This window comes from Fusarium fujikuroi, chromosome FFUJ_chr06, assembly GCF_900079805.1.
Source record: "Fusarium fujikuroi IMI 58289 draft genome, chromosome FFUJ_chr06".
Taxonomy (NCBI): domain Eukaryota; kingdom Fungi; phylum Ascomycota; class Sordariomycetes; order Hypocreales; family Nectriaceae; genus Fusarium; species Fusarium fujikuroi.
In genome coordinates this window covers 593,847-611,754 of record NC_036627.1, presented here as the reverse complement: position 1 = coordinate 611,754, position 17,908 = coordinate 593,847, and the positions used below count along the sequence as shown (strand labels likewise).

The 17,908-nt window shown below is 32.5% G+C and overlaps 3 protein-coding genes; 1 reads left to right on the top strand and 2 right to left on the bottom strand.

Annotated features, from left to right (window-relative positions):
* Positions 1-602: 602 nt before the first annotated feature.
* On the bottom strand, positions 603-953 carry FFUJ_05559 (uncharacterized protein; the record flags this gene model as incomplete). XM_023578782.1 has 2 exons in its annotated part: positions 603-753; positions 808-953. The coding sequence occupies 2 exons, from the start codon at positions 951-953 to the stop codon at positions 603-605; spliced, it is 297 nt and encodes a 98-aa protein (XP_023431735.1).
* A 595-nt stretch (positions 954-1,548) lies between these two features.
* Positions 1,549-3,028, top strand: FFUJ_05558 (related to dis1-suppressing protein kinase dsk1; the record flags this gene model as incomplete). XM_023578781.1 has 5 exons in its annotated part: positions 1,549-1,784; positions 1,836-2,182; positions 2,233-2,549; positions 2,605-2,773; positions 2,829-3,028. 5 exons carry the CDS (start codon positions 1,549-1,551, stop codon positions 3,026-3,028), a joined length of 1,269 nt encoding a protein of 422 aa, XP_023431734.1.
* Positions 3,029-6,196: 3,168 nt separating this feature from the next.
* FFUJ_05557 (uncharacterized protein) lies at positions 6,197-8,014 on the bottom strand (the record flags this gene model as incomplete). The annotated part of the gene is made up of 1 exon (XM_023578780.1): positions 6,197-8,014. One exon carries the CDS (start codon positions 8,012-8,014, stop codon positions 6,197-6,199), a length of 1,818 nt encoding a protein of 605 aa, XP_023431733.1.
* Positions 8,015-17,908: the final 9,894 nt, after the last annotated feature.

The following is a 17,908-nucleotide window of genomic DNA, read 5'->3' as shown; positions in this document are numbered from 1 at the left end:
GCCCGAACTGACTTTATAGGAGTGTTATTTTTAGTTGACAGACCCACAGCTGATGGCTCACATCACGCGCCTCGCACGAGAACTCAATAAAAACAGGCAGAAGAACTCACAAATGGCCTACGCTTAGATGAAATTCTCCGCTCAGATCTTCTTGGGAAAGGAAAGACATTGGGAGATACAGTGACGGAACCCCATGGGGATGAGAAACAGGCATTTCTCGACCTCGGTTCTGGCATGCTTCAATGGTTGCCCGAAAAGAGGAAGACTGCCAAGCAGCTATTGCAACACTCATTCTTCGATCCATTATGCAAAGACAGCGCAGGCTCCGAATAGATCGATCGACAGGTTTTACAAGAAACAATCATTGCCTGTACCATGTCACATAGATGATTGTGTTTTACAGCAGAAAATGTGCCTTGGATCACACATTGAATATGTCCAACAACACTGTGTTTATGGGGAAGCTACTGTTTAATGGAAGAGATAGATTTAGCATGGTTATACAGACATAGGTAGCTCATATAAGGTCGACGCCCATAATACATTTTCTTTCGAGATGGCCGCAGAGAAGACGGAATTCCGAGCCGATAGAGCGCCTTCTACTACTCGTCCTGTGAGTTGTTGTAATCATCCTTAGAATAGACCACTCTCCCATCCTCGTATGCATGAATTGAAGTCAGACGCTTAGTACCTTTGTAGATCTGACCAGAGACACGGAATCCCTGATCCCTTCGAGAGGTATGAGGTTGGCCCCTGACTCTTCGTTAGAAATTTCCAGGCAACTGGCGGATCTTCGCAATCACTCACGCAATCTCCACTGTATCGGCGTCGGCCAACCTGGGGTTCCTCGACACTTTGTCCTTAATCAAATTTTCGAAGGAATCCACGGGCTCAGAGCCCCTCCAAATGAATCTTAGTAGAGCACGGGCCGTGGTTGAGAAGTAACGGCTCATGTTGAGTGGTTTGTTGTAGTAAATTGGGTCTGAGAAAGACAAACAGCGAAAAGTGCAACTCTAAATGATATCGAGAAAAACTGCGTATTCAGAGGTGAGGGCAGATGCAGGAGAAGTAGAGATAAAGATCAGGGGCCAAGCAAGAGGAAAGATGGGATGAAACAGAGCTTAAATACACGGAAATGAATAACCCATCATCATGCTGCACCAACACCTGGGCAGGGGCAGGGGCAGGGAAATCAAGTTTAGAGCAGGTACCCAAGCGCTTAAAGTAAGAACAGTGTCGATACTCGCCTTGGAAGTGCTGCTAACCTAAATTGCGTTATCTAGGGGCCAATTATGAGCCAGAAAACCAGCACCTGGAATCAAAATAGAGCCATAAGGTCGTAGCCGCGCGGCAAGGTGTGAGTGAGGCTGTTCATGACATCCATGATGGCGGCTAGGTTGTTGTCGCCTGAGGCCGAGAACTAGGTACCTACCCCACCATAATCAATCAACCAACCTCGCTTCCTCACGCAACGCTTTGCTTGCTGAACAGTGGTCCTCATTGAACCATCCATCCTATGCTGGCTTTCATTATCGTTTTATACACAGAATGACCAGGACCTGGCCTTTAATGGCCCTCTATCGACGACCATGGCCCATACCCTCGGCCGTTGCGCCGCGACTCGATCCTTCGATCCTAGTGGAAGAAGAAAAGACACCAAATTATCATGCTGATCGATTCTACCCCATTCACCTCGGTCAAGTCCTCAACGGACGATATCAGATTGCTACAAAGCTTGGCTACGGCGCCAACTCCACTGTGTGGCTGGCTAGAGATCTTAACCGGTTGGCTGCATCTTCACCGGGTTCAGAATGACACGATCTAACGTGCTGCAGCTGGCGCTGGTCACCGGAAAAATATGTCGCCGTTAAAGTCAATGCAACCAACCAACGCTCACGGCGACCCAAGGGAAACGAACTCGACATTATGAGGCATATCTCTCAAGTGAACCCCAAACATAAAGGTTGGCATTTCATCAGGAAGCTCTCTGACTCCTTTGAACTACAAGGTACATTGGGAACCCACAGCTGTCTTGTCTTGGAGGCTTTGCGTGAACCTTTGTGGCTCTATCAAACAAGGTACATAGGCAGCGTGATACCTCCAGATATTCTAAAGATCCTAGTACAAATGATCTTGCATGCACTCGACTACCTCCATTCGGAATGTCGCATCGTTCATACAGGTATGTTATAGGCTACGTCGGCTCCTTGACCTTTTTCTGACCTCACATAGACCTCAAGCCTGACAACATCATGGTGAAGATTGAGGATCCTTCGATTTTTGAACGAGACGCTCAGGACGAGTTCGATAATCCGTTGCCGCAAAAACATATTGATGAACGTACAATCATCTACCTCTCTCGAAATAACTACGGGCCACTTTCTGTCCCGACAGGGACCATTCAGATTGTAGACTTCGATCTGTCTGTTCGGGCAGAGCCGGGTCAAGTTCACACCGGTGCCATTCAGGGAGAAATATACCGAGCACCAGAGGTAATACTTAATGCAGGCTACACATACTCTGCCGATATTTGGAGCCTAGGGGTCATGGTAATGCCAACTATTCCCATATGTCTCTATATATTTAATGCTAATTCTTCAGTAGTTATGGGACTTACTCGAGGGAAAGAGTCTTTTCAATCCTACAGCCCCTGGCAACGCGGATGAATATGACGACCAATCGCACCTGGGCCAGATTTCTGCCTTGATCGGACCTCCACCGCAGAGTCTATTGTCAAGCGGCCAAAGAACTTCCATGTTCTACGAACCCAACGGTATGTGAGGCGGATCCTGAGCAATCAGATGTCACTAACCCGTGTGTGTGTCCAGGCGAGCTCAAGAATCCTGGCCTTGTCCCAGCCCCTGGCGATTTTAGCTTTGAGAATACCATCAGTTGCATGAGCGGCGAGGAGAAGGTCAGGTATATTCGATTCATTAAGAGAATGGTGAAATGGAGTCCGGAGGAAAGAAGTACTGCAAGAGAGCTGCTTGATGACCCGTGGTTGTACGAAGATTTCCCCCAAGACTAGAAAAGCAGTCCCGAAGGGCTGTCGCATTTGGTGAGGGCGGCATAGCTATTCCGACAGTGAAGGACAAGCAGACAGAGATCCATGGACATAGACTCTGAACAGTAATGATCGGTGTCGGATTGAAGTCGTCTTGTTGGGTCAGTCGCGTTGGCTCAATCGCGAAGCAACACTTGACGAGAGGCTACCATCGCAAGCCAGCAAATCGTGAGCTCTATAGATATTACTACCTTGATCCCAATTTCCAATGTATTGTCTCATAGTGACCATATTTTGGAGGTCAGAACTAGCTTGTTGCTTTCGTTATCGCCGAGTTACAGCAATCTGCCACCGCAGCATCAGCCCAAGACACAAGGGGCCAAAATCACAAAATCGCAAACCTCGAAAATAGCATAATAAAATGACATCGCCTGGGTCGCTCGAGTCTCAAATTTCAGTAAATACTATTATCAGCTCTATATCAGTATTATTGGCGCCAATATTGTCGAATAGCAAATCGACTTTCTGCGACTGCCTACCCTGTTGTTTGCCCTGTCATCGATTGCCCCAGCCAACAGAAGGACGTGTCGCAGAGCCACAAATCAAAGAAATAGTAGGAAGAAAGACACTATCTCAAATATTCGAGCGTCCTAAACCGATGAGCCTCTTTATTTTGATCGCATCTGCCTTGAGACTGTTGATATCGACGAGTTTCAGAGTGGCAGTCTGGTGTCAGACGCCCAGCAACCAAGGACGTCTCGCAAAGTCGCAAATAACGGGAATAATACGGTGTGATAATGCTATTCCAATAGAGAGTACCCATTAATTCAGGAAAGACATTTATTAGAACCATAAACATGCTTTTGTTGCCGGAAACGTTGAGTCGCGAGTGACCAGTTGACAACCTCATCCAGTCGTAACACTAGACGCACTTATCACAAAGTCACAAAAGGCAGAAAATGCGGGCACTGATAGCACTGTCTTATCAAAAGGAGTATATTGTGGTCCAAAAGATCTTTTATTGAGTTAGAAATGCATTGACACCGCTATTCTCGTCGAGTTACGCGCCAGCAGTCGGTGATGGTTGACCCGGACGAGGTTGTCGCAGGGCCTCAAAACCTTGAGAATACATTGTTTGATACAGAAAATACAATCAGAGAGGCTGCATCTAGTGGTGAGGGAGCTGAGTCAAGCTCTAAGTGCGTTGTCGCTGACAGTATCACTGGGTTGCAAGCCCAGAGTCTACCTCGGCCCATTCAAGAAAGCAGTGTCGCAAAGCGACACATCACAGAAATGATAGACTTCAGTACCAGTCGCCTAAAATCTAGGACATATGTAATTGCTGCACCCAGTTTTTGAAACCGTAGAAGCCTTATGGGGGTCATTAACGCAGAATTGCAAGCGAGCAGTCTGCAACTGTGTACCCAAAAGGACGCCACCGTAGGGCGCGTTATCGTAGAAATAGCATCTAATAGTACCTATGAATCAATCCAGAGGTATCTGTTTCTTGGTTCTGACTCTCGACTGCTCTCTAAAGGCGTTGTTGCCATCAATATCGCGAACTTACAGTTGAGCATCTACATGCATCCACCGTGCTCGCGACGAAACAGTCCAACGCAAGAAACACAAAACAGAAAATCGCAGGTAATATGAGATATTTCAATATGAAAACAGTCTATAGAATCTTAAATTTAATTATCTGTATTTATTTGAATAAGAACATCATTAATGCTGCTGATATGGCTGAGTGACAGTTCTGCGTTCAAGGCCCGCCTATGTGTCGACGAAGAGTCGCCCAGCTTCCACTGCAATTAAATGAGCACTAATAGATTAAGGGATATTGATTGTGTATGTTAATGTTCAGAAAAGCTAAGTCTTTCTATTTTTCTTTTCCTCCTTGCTGTCAGCCTGATGAGGCTATCGAGCTGTTAACTTTCCATACAAAGGCTTAAACAATGAGGCCCCTATACTAAGTCTTTCTATAGAGATGTGTTATTCTGATGTCCTCGCTCCGGCGATGTTCGCTTCAATCGCTACTGAGGCATGACAGCAGCTCACAGCTCACGTCGACCTGAAGGCTCAGTCCCCTTCCTTTACAAATTAAACGTGTCGCGTGGCCTGTAAGCGAATATTTCCTGGGTCCTATTCTCAAGTCAGAGCTGCGTTGTCATTCTGTATCGCATGCCCGGGAGCGCTGGGTTATTGGTGATGTCCTCAACGCTGATGGCTGCGACGACGACGACGAGATGAGATGTACTACACATGGCTCAAGCGAATGCTACAAACAGAAGGCGCAGAGATCCTCTGTAGTGATGTTTTGCAACTGAATCGTCTCGTTGTGCTGCCATCGCCTACCCTGCTACTCAATCATCAGTCGGCAATGAGACACCGACATCTCCACACGACGAGCATAAGACACTATCTTGGCTGACACGGCACGCGACGTCGGATATTCCATGAGTGCACGTCTGAATCATCGATCACGAGCCGTGACGACGCGTCGTTACTCCGTAGTTCAATCGTACTGCCGATATGATATCGCTCGCTACCTCCCAAAGAAGCCAATCACGTGAAGGATACCAATGGCGAGAGATTTAAACAGAGGTTCAAGATGACTATCGTAGTGAGATCGGTAGCTGTCAGGCTGCGATGTAGGCGAATAACCTCAAGTTGACAGACCATGCTTCAGCTCCATAGGATCGGATGCCGACACTCCTCAGTCAACTGTGCTATCAACCTCTCAGCTTATTTTAGCAACGAGGCGATGACAGAACCAGGACATGGCTCTACTAAGCCAGCAATACCTTGAACGCTTTCCAAGAATTCTTCGAAGAAAGAGAATGCCCATCTGATGCCTCAACATCCGAAAGCGCGGGAGCACTCGCCTCTTTGACAAGACCTGGAAGAGCTTGTAAATACTTGCTCAACTTTTGAAGACCGAACTATAGTGTTGACAATTCATAAGCTTCAGTACAATACGGTCTCCGATACAAGCCAATGGATAATGCACATGCTGCATGTAGATGCAAATGAGATTCTGTGTGGATCCTTCGCACTCTGTATATTGTATCCAGTCCTCTGTCTGTGAGACGTCCTCCATTGTCTTCTTGACCAGGTTCTCTATCAAAAACAACTAGTTTTGAGGCCTATGTACACCTTGTCCGCACTTATACCCATTTGAGACCATTTTGCTTACGAGTCTTGTCCATTGACCCTTCCTCCCCGTGACTCGATATACTGCTCCCTGGTCTGGAAGTCGAACTGAGGAGGTAGAATAAAATCGTAGTATAGATCAGCGGGAATTTTGCAGCTAAAACTTCTTCCGTGATAGTCCCATCTGGAGATACGGCGTCCCACATCATCCATCCCTTTAGTTTCCTCCACCAATACGTTGGGGTCTACCGGGACCCCAGGGTGAAAATCCGAACGCAAAATCGACGTCTTGTTAACCAAGTGCTTGACCGCCTCCCTGAATCTGGGGTCAAGGAAGAACTTGTCTGGTGTGGCGGACAACTGATTTGTAGTCGAGCTGAAGAGGTCCAATTCGCAGCATTTATCGAATGCTGGGCCCTCCGCAAGGGCCATGTGAATGCACCCTTGGAAGACCTCGGTACAGAGATCGCCATAAGATCCACCCCACAAATTAAAGATGAAGGAACCTGAGGGAATATCTAAATCCCGCACTGAAAGAGCGTCAATGAGCCAAGACTCCAGAGTCAAGAGGAAGGTGGGCCCATAAAGACTTCTAGGTTTATCCCGAGTCATCCATTCCTTTTCCGGTCCCGCCCAGCTATGGATGCAGCCAAAAACACTGACACGGCGCTCCACCTGAAGTAGTGGGTTTTCCTGGTATAAAGGGACCAAGCCCTGGGCGTGGAGTGACGGCATGTTGACTGACGGCGAGTCTTCATGCAATATGATCCTGCGGATCTGGGTTCGCTGCTCAGCGGGCAGCCTGCTCATGAAACGTATTGCTGTAGCGGCAGCAGAGAATCTTATTTTATGGCGATAACGGTAATCGAAACGATCGACCAATCTCGTGGGATTCTCATATTCGGCATCGTATTGGCATCTTTCGGCATTTTCTGGACGTGGCTCGACGGGATCGCCAAGCTCACGGTAGAACTGGTGAGGGTATGTCCAAAGTTCTGGCAGCTTCCACGCAAAGTCATGAATATGTAATAGATCCAATGCATGGGCAACATCCTCCCTCGAAGGAATGTCCCAAAGGTTGAATTTGAGCCCGAGAAACTCTTGCGGATGGTATTTGCCAACCCAGTGGGGCAAGGTCTTGTGTACCTGGTTGTTAAATTCCCTTGGTGCCTCTTTAGCGATGAGACGCAGACAATACGAGAGTGCATCTCGGACATCCCCTGACTGCTGTTGCCATCTATCATGTGAGTCACCTGGCAAACTCCCACTTGGGTTCATGAAGTCTTGTTCATGAATACTAGCAAAGCTGACATAGGCAAAAGGACCATAGACATCGGGATTGTCGACGTTCTGTCTGAAAAAGGATTCTACCCAGCGGCAGGAGGAAGGTCGTATTCTATTGACAAGCTCTGTCGTCGAGCGGGGCCTGTCTCTTACGGGATTGCAGATGTCGTGAATTGCCAATTCTGATTCAAACATAGACCTGAATCTTGGAAACTTGGCGTCGATCTGGGCGAACATTTCCGGAGTAATAAACTCGGCGAGGTGGAAGACAAAGTCTTGCTCTAGAATGTAGTACGCAGTAGCAACGAGGTTGAAGCAACCGGCTAAGCTGCGTCGGTCATCGCTGGTTGAGAAATAAATAGTGTTGACCGCCAGGGGAATCGTGGCCGTGTCTCTTGCGATGGAACGGCATGTGTATCGAAGGGAGAGGTCGATCGGGGTACGGGCTTGATCGGCATTGGTCAGTTTATCGGTTTGCGCGTTGTAGGCATAACCGCCATCTACCTTGAGGCACTCTTCGAAGATTTGTTGACGAATCTCTGATGGGAGATCTGTAAGACGCTTTCGAGCCATTTTGATGAAGGCAACGAAGGTGAAGATAAAGATGATGAAGGTAATAAAGGTGACGATTGAAAAGTTTGGCCAAGTTGAGTTGGCAGACTTGGGAGGGGCAGATAGCGGGGTTCTTATAGTGGGTTGAGTGTGCATGAGTCATCCATTAGAGGTACAGAAGGCCAAATCGATATCTGTGCTAAAATTCATCTTAAGGGATTTTTTTTACTCTATCCACCCTAATATAGCACTAAAGGCCCCTTTAGGCTTTTAGGTAATATAATATTATTATATTAAATATTATTGCTATAATATAGCACTATAGATTAAGGCCTATATTAAAGGCTATAGCCCTCTCTCTTATATATACTTATATAAGCCTATAGTATGCCATTTAAAGCTAAATTATTTACTTTTATTTTTATTGTTATAGATTATACTAAATTCTGCCTTAAAACTGGCTATAGTTATAATAAACTTTATATAGAATTAAAGGCCTTTAGAAAAGCTAGTTTTTACCTATTTTATTAATAACCACTTATTAAAGCTATTAAGGTTATTAACTTTACTGTAAGTAGCCCTTTTAGGCCTAATTTAATAATAATTTAAACTAAATAAATATAATTAATTCCTATTATATATATTAATACTATTAATATAGCTATTAAAAGCTAGCAGTATAGTATTATAGTAATAAGCTATAAAAGTATAATTACTATTAAATTAAAGGCTATATTTTATATTACTTTAAAATACCTTAAGGAAGTTATTTTAGGCATTTTTATATTAAAGTATAATAAAGGAGTTAAAAGTAAAAATATTAAAAGTAAGATTATAGCCCTATTAAGCTTTATATTTTTATTTTATAATAAAATAGTTTATTTTATTATATTAAGCTATTATAAAGAGTTTTTATTAATAAAGTAAAAGCTTATTAGTAGTTATATTATTAATATATATTTAAATAGACTTATTATATATAAAGATACTATTTATAAGACCTTATAGCTAAAGGACTTTTTTAAGGCAATAAGTATTATATTTTCTATAAGGGCTAAAGCTTTAGTTTTCTTTATATTTTTATACTTTAATATATAAAATAATTTAGAAGATAGTAATACCTTATAGCCTAATAAGCAGGCAATTAAGTAGGCAGAAATTAAAATACCTACTTTAAAGTATATAATAAAGATTAAAAGGGAGATAAAGAATAAGAAAAAACCTATATAAAATAAAAGAAAGGAGAATAATATTAAAGCTAAAATTAAAGTTAAGATTAAGGCTAAAAAGATAAAAGGTAAAAAAGAGAGATAATATAAAGATTTAAATATATTTAAGGTATTTCTTTAATTTATAATATTAAATAAGGATTAAAGGAGTAAGGAAGATAAAGAGAAATAAGATTAAGAAAAAGCTAAAGGGCGCCTTTTATAATTAAAGGCCCTACTATAAAGGTTTAAGGAATAATATAAGGCTAGCTTTTAACCCTATAATTAATTTTATTTTAATTAATATTACTTTAAGTCTTTTAGTTAAGTAGCTATATATTAATATTATATATAGCTAAATAAGACTGTATGCAATTAATCTTACCTATAGGTATTTCTAGAAGACTAATAGCTGGCTATTTTTTATTAAGTATATATATTTCTAATTATACTTATAGATATAAGTATATAGAGAGCTTTAGGTTTTTAGAGGTATTTTAAAGAAAGATCTGCCCTTTAAGAATCTTTTTATATACTGTAATTATATTTTAGGGTAAATATATATTAAGATTAATATTATTATATTTAAAAAGCTCCTTAAGAGGCTATAGTTAATTAAATAGTATTAGATAAGTATAACTCTTTATTTTATAGATCTTTAGCTAATAATATAAGACTTAAGGCTAATTAGAAAGAATATATAGCCTATTATGCTATTTATAAATATAATATGAATTCTATATATATATAAATTTAAAGAGTTCTATATATATAATTAGCATAAAAAGATATAAAATAGTAATTTAATCTAAAATAGAATTAGTAAAGAAATATCTATTAGCTATAATTCTTTTAAAATACTTCTATAAGCAGTTAGTATATATATATATATGCGTTAATGCCTTATTTAACTATCGCTAAGTCAGTACTACTAACTCTTAATCTTTTTATTATATATGCTTTTACTATATATCTAATAATTATAGAATTATATCTGCTAAGCTATAGTAGCCTATAGGGAGCTTTACGCTTATAAAAGGTAAAAATAAGCCCTAACTATTATAAAAGTCTTATTACTATAATTTAATTAGATAATAAAAGGTATACTCTTTTAATTCTTTAGAATATAAAGGTATTACTTAAGTATACTTTATAATATATTAGCTAATATATTAATATATAGCTATATAATATACTATAAGTATATATTAATTAATATATATATTTTAATCTTTTTTGCCTTTAACTTATTATAAGTATTAATTAACTAAATAAAGTTAGGCCTAGGTGCTATCTATTTAGTTTAATAGTATTATATTATATTCTATTAATTAGTTATATTTATAGGCATAAAGTTATAAAATGCTTTATATAGTGCCTATTAACTTAAAGATAGCTATTTTTACTAAATATAAATATAGAGATATATCTAACTAAATAATTATAGTTTAGTATTTAATAAGGTATTATTCTTAAAGAAATAATATAATTTAATAAATTACTTTTCTTTTTACTTAAAGGTCTAATACTATAAAAGGCTAAGGCTTTATTATATTTTAATTAGCCCTCTATTAGTTATTATAAAGCCTTCCTTTTATAACTAAAAAAGGATATTTTTATCCTTAAGAATATTTTTAAAGAAAAGCTCTTTAATATAATTTTATAATGCCTTAATATCTTCTATTTAGGCCTAGGTTATATTAAATATTATTTAATTTAACTGCTAAATCTAAAGATATTAATATAATACTCTATAAGAGGTAGAAATATTAAATTTAATTAAAATATACTATATAATATTATCTGCAGTTATTTAGTTATAATACTTTTATTATTTAATTTAAATATAAAAAGCATTAAGGTTAATAAGAAGGTGCTTTTTAGAGCTTATTATAAGGTTAAAAGAAAGATTAATATAATATAAGAAAATAAATTTATATTAAGGGACTTAAGATAAGTGTAATGGTTATAGGTTTTAAATAGGAAACTAGTCTGTATTAGGTTTTATATTTACAGAAATATAAGGCATATATACTAAGCCTGGCTTAATTATTATATCTCTTAATAATTAAGTAATACAGATTAGGCTTATTAATATAAAGAAGTTTTATTAATAGCTAGTTAATTAAGTTCTATTTAATGCTAAATAAATATATATATATACTGTAATATATATAAGTTAAATATAGTCAGTTTAACTCTATTTATAACTATTTATTATATAAGTTAAATAGCATATATTTAACTAGTATAAGGTAGGTAACTCCTAATTAGCGAAAAATAGTAAGGTATATATATATATATATAAAATTACATTAGGTTATAATACGATCTCTCCCCTCTTTAGGGTCTTATCTTTAAGGCCTATAAGCAACTAAATATAAAATAGTAAGTATAACCTAAACTTACTTCTATAAATATTTTTCCTTACTAATAATATATCTAGTTATATTTCTAAATATATTAATTATCCTAAAATAGCTTTTAAGCATTATAAAGATATTTCTAGCTTAATCTATAAATTTAGTTTTAAGATGCCTTATTATTTAGCTTATTTTTAAGCTAACTGTCCGTAATATATAATTACTAAAGGCAAGCAGTAATGCAATTTCTATATCTCTAAGAAATATATTAACTGTAATTTTAGAGAGATAACCTCTTAAGCTTATTTATCCTTCTTTTATTCTATATATCCTTCTTTTACTGACCTAATAGTTATATATATATTATATAAAAAAGACCATATTAATAAGCAGAAAGAGTAGGCTAAGGCAGATCTTTAAGAGGCTTTAGCTTATCTATAGCATCTATATTATTAAAAGAAGTATCTTTATAAAAAAGCTATTAAAATAGTTTATTATAATTATAAGGATCTTAATAAATTAGAGGTATTAAAGACTTAAAAGTTATTTAACCGTTAAGTAGCTAAATTATCTATACTAAATAATATTTAATTATTAAAAGACTATAGGGTTATTAACTAAAGTTTTATACCTAATTCCTTTTTCCTTAAGGTTAATAGAAATTCTTTAGGAATCTCTAGGCATTAATAAGGTATTTTAGTAATTTCTATATATTTTTATTTTTTAGGTAGTCTTTTTATTTTACTAGATATTCTCTCTTACTATTTTCTATCTATATTTCCCTAATTGCTTTTACTTTATAAAGTTCTAGTCTATTAATTTCTTCTGGCTTATTACCAATTTTAATATAAATTATATTATTTACTAATTTAAGTAATGCAATATAGAAAATTTTATAAAGTCTAACCTTTATTAGTAGGTCTAGCTTATAGTTATTTTTTAAAATCTTCTTAATAATTCTATAGGGTTTAATATACTTAAAATTAAATTTATAGCTTAATTATTTTATAGTAATATTTTTTATAGATAGATATATTATATCCCCCTCCTTAAAGGTTAGCCCTGCTATCCTTTTAAGGTTATAGTACTATTATATCTATTTATTAATAAATTTTAGTTCTATTTATAGTTTATTATATATATTCTTTAGGTCCTTACTTTTAATTATAGCTACTAAATTAATAATTTCAGTCTATTATATATTATAATATGCTATTAATATATAACTGAAGTTAGCATTAGATAGTATAAGCTTTATACTTTTATTATAAGTAGTATTATAGGCTAGTTAAGCATATAGTAGCTTTTTAACCTAATTATTCTATTTATAGTTAATATAACACTATAAGTATTACTTAATTATCTAGTTTATCTATTCTATCTATCTATCTATCTAAAGTCTAAAGGCTATTATAAGTTAATAGTTAATTCCTATATAGGCCATTAGTGCTTACTAAAATTTACTAGTAAAGGTTATACCTCTATCTATTAAGATCTCTTTAAGTAATCTACATTCTTTTATTACTTTATTATAGAATATATAAGCTATAACTTCTATATCTATTAATTTTCTATAAGGTAGGTAGATTAAGAACTTTATAAGTTAATTTATAATAACTATAATACTATTATAAAAGATACTAGTTAAGGGTTTTTCTAATAGTAATAGCTTTATTATAAAATCCATTATAATTAAGCTCTATAGTGCTTCTATAACCTTAAGTAATTATAATTCTCTATAAGGTTTATATCATTATATTTTAGTTTATATACATATATTACATTATTTAACCACTTTATTAACTAATATTCTTTTTACCTTATACCTATATTATAGAAGTCTCTTTAAAGTTTTCATTACTTCTTAATATCTATATACTAGGTAATTATAAAATTCTTATATAAATTCTTTTAATTCCCTTAAGATTTCCTTAACTTCCTTAATTTATATCTATCCTAATATTTATATTAGCTATATAAATTAATATTCTCCTTTTTTATTCTTCTTTAGGAGTTATTTTATTATTTTAATTATATTAATATTATAATTTAGTCTTCTATTAATTATATCTACTTTTCTATTATCTAATCCTTTTTAGTAAATAATTATAAAGTTAAATTTATATAGATATTTAGTATAGTATAATTATTATCGGTTAAGTTCTTATATTATAGTAAAGTATAAGATATTTTAGTAATTAATATAAACCTTAATTTAATGCATACTTTCCATAAGGTAATGCCTAAATTCCTTAAAATAGTTAATAATTACTAAGAATTCCTTATTATAGATAGGGTAATTAAATTCTATTTTATATAGTTTATATAAGTAGAATATAATAGGGTATAGTTTACCTTAATTATTATATTAACCGATTTATCCTTTTAGTATATACTTTAATAAGTCAGTCTTAAGTTCTATTTCTTTATTAAGGTTAAATATAACTAGTATAGGTTTACTAAAGATTATATCTTATAGCTATTTAAATACTTTTTAGACATTTAATGCCTAAATAAACTTTTATTCCTTTTTAATAAGCTCTATTAGTAGATTTACTATCCTACTAAAATCTCTAATAAATTATTAATAGTAGTTAATAAAACCTAAAAAGCTTTATACTTCCTTAACTATCTTAAGTATTAGCCAGTTTACTACTACTAAGATTTTCTTTTATTTTATCCTAATCTCTTTAGGTATAATAATATATCCTAAGAAGTCTACTTCTTTAATATAGAAGTAACTCTTTTCTAATTTAACTAATAGATTAGTATCTTATAGGGCTTTTAAGACCTTATAGATATATTTCTTATACTCTTTTTTATTATTTAAGAAGATTAAAATATTATTTAAGTAGTATACTATAAAAACATCTAAGTATTATTAAAATATATTATTAATTATCTGCTAAAACATTATAGATATATTAGTAAGTCTAAATAGTATTACTAAATATTTAAAGAGTCTAAATTTAATTTTAAATACTATCTTCTATTTATCTCCTTCTTTAATACAGATTAAATTATAAGCCCCCTTAAGGTCTAAAGCAGTAAAGATCTATTTACCTTATAGACAGTCCTTAAGTTTTATAATAAGCAAAAATAGGGTCCTATCTTTAATTATAAGGGCATTTAACTTTCTATAGTCTATAATAAATTATAGTTTTCTATTTTTTTTAAAAATAAATATTACTAGAAATCCTATTAATAATATAGATATCTTAATATTTCCTTTTATTAGTTCTATTTTTAGGTATTCCTTTAAAGTTATTAATTCCTTTTTATTAAGGTTATAAATCTTCTAGAGTAGTAAGTCTTTTAATTTAAGCTATATCTTATAATCCTAGCAGCTATACTATAGTACTTTTATTTTAAGTTCTTTACTAAATAGTTTCTTATAAATATAGTATTTTTCTAGTATATTTTTAAGTTAGTCTTACTGTTTTTTTTTTTTAAGTTCCTTTTAGATTTATAGTTATTTATTTAGGCTATATAGTTATATTTTAAGGAGCCCTAGGATTTATTAATTTTATTATTTTTTGCCTTTTATATATTTATACTTAACTCCTGTTAGAGGTAGTAAATTCTTTACTTTATACTTACCTATACTGTCTTTATTAGTTAGGGTTTAAGATCTCTTATTGTTTATTATAATTATCCTATTATTTCTATTGGTATTACTAGAAAAGGTAATTTAACCAGTCTTTTAGTTAATATAGGGGTTCTTCCTTTATAGCTAATTAATATTTAAAAAGATATTAACTTCTTAATCTAAAGGAAGGATATTAAAGTTTATTTCCTAATTTTTTTTTTAGATAAAGACCTTAAGGTAATTAATCTCTTAATTAATAATTCTATTATTATAATTAAATAGTTATCTTTTTATATTAATTAGTAGGTAGGGTTTCTTTTTCTTTCTTTATAGTAGCTTTAACTATATAACTATTTTTAGGTTAATAAAATTTTATTTAGCTTTATAATTAATTTAAACATTTAGCTATTTTCTTTTAATCTAAACTTTTAGTATTAGGCATTATAGTATAGGATCTTTATATAGTCTTAATATATTTATTAGTTTAAGTTATTTTTGTCTAGTTTATTGGCTTATTTATAGCTTAATTATAGATAGTATATAACTTTTCCTGATATATCTTAGTGTATTTATTTACAGTTATTATTATTATATCCTTCTCTGTTAAGGCAGTTGTTAAGAAATTTCTTATTAAATAACTATTATTGGTATTTTTCTTCTAAATTTTTATCTAAAGTCTTACATTTATTTAGTTATTTCTATCCTAATAGGATATCTTATATTAGATATAGGCTATCTGCCTCCTATTAATATTATAACTCTTTAGTATTTTTTAAGTTAGTATTATTAATTAAGGGTTTCTTTTAGAGATATTTATATTTTCTTTAAGTGATTTTATTAAATTCTTTTTTTATATCTTTAATAATCTTTATATTTTCTTTAATTTCTTACGTTAATTTATTAACCTTATATACCTTTCTATAGAGTATTATATTAAATTATAGTTCTATTACTTTAAGGTAGTTATATTAAAGGTATATTAAGTATCCTTTTATTTTATTTATTAAATAGGGTTTATTATTAGGTATTCTATTTATAGTTATAAAAAAACAGTTATTATCTATTTTATCTAGCTTATATTGCTTATATTAATGGTTTTTATATAAAACCTAGGCTATCTTATTATATTAAGGGTATATTAGCAGTATTTATATATTATCTTATATATTAAAGATAGGTTTTAAGTATAGTGGGTTTAATGTGTTATTAATGTAATATACTTTAATGTAGATTTTAGTTTCTATTTCTATATCTTAATGCTTTCTGGCTTCCTATATATAGATATCTTTCTATATATTATAAATCTTTAGGCCATCTTTATTAATTTCCTTTTTATAGGGTTACTTCTATTTCTATAAGATCTATTTATCTTAATTATAGAGATATTAAGCAGTTATTCTGGCATTCTTGCCTTTATATCTTATACTGTAAGAACTTTATTATTTTTTCTATTAGAATTAGTCTCTTACTTTAACTTCTTACTTCTATTATTCTTTTTTATTTTAAAGTATTATCTTAATAAAAATACTATCTATTAATTTAAATAGTTTACTTAATTCTTTTATATTAAGGATAATAGCTTTTCCTTTTCTAATAACTCTTAATATTTATAGGTTTTTTATCTTTAGTTATTTCTTAAATTCTTTAAGTTTCTTTCTATTTACTTTTTTTTTTTATTCTTTCTATTTCTTATTAAAGTATTCTTACTTCTTTAGGTCTTATATATATTTATAGTATCTCTAATTTTACAGTTTATTTTATTAGATTCTTTTTTATTTAAGTTCTTCTAGAGTATATAACTTATTTTTCTTTCTTAATTTCCCTTCTTCTTTAGGTTCTAACTATATAATTTCATTTTCTCTATTAAATTATCCATTATAACTGCTTTATATTATTTCTAGTATTTAGATTTATATAGCTATCTAAAGTTCAAGCTATTATATTAGTCCTAATATTTACTTATTATAATTAAGGTTATATAGTCTTTTAGGTTATAGATATTACTATACTATATATCTAAACTAATTACAGTTATAATATTTATATTTAGATATATTATATAGTCTGCAATTTCTATTATCTATTTAGGTAACTTCTAGAGTTATCAGTCCTTTATATAATCTATATAAGGTATTATTTTAATTACTTCCTTATTGCTATTATTAGTTTTAAAAGTTACCTTAGTTATTATTATTTTATTATTAATTAAGGTAATAAGGGTTAAAATTATTTCCCCTTTTATAGTTAGCTCTCTCTCTTTTGCATTTATACTATTATTTATCAATTTTAACTACTATAATAATATATATAGTTAGGTCTTTAGGCCTATTGGCTAAATATAGTTTATCCTTAACTTCTTCTTTTAGACTTTAGTAGTAGATTTCTATAAGTAAGTTATTATCTTATTAAGTTTTAGCAGCTAGCTATTAAAACTTGGCTAAATAGGTTATATATAACTTATACTATTAAAGTATAAATAATTTAGCTATTGCCTATCATTCTTTATTAACTATTTTAAAATTATCTTTAAGTATTTATTTAAAATTTTTTTAGTTTCTAAAGATATTTTAGGTATCTTAATTCTAGAGGTTTTCTTTATTCTTAAGGTAATCCCTTATAATAGGTTTAAACCAGTTCTTAGCATCTCCTTAAATTAATAGTATAGTAAATAGTAGCTTCTTTATAAGGCTATCTAGCTTATTAAGAAATAATTAAAAGTATCCTTTTATTTAGATAAAAAATAGAATTATATTAC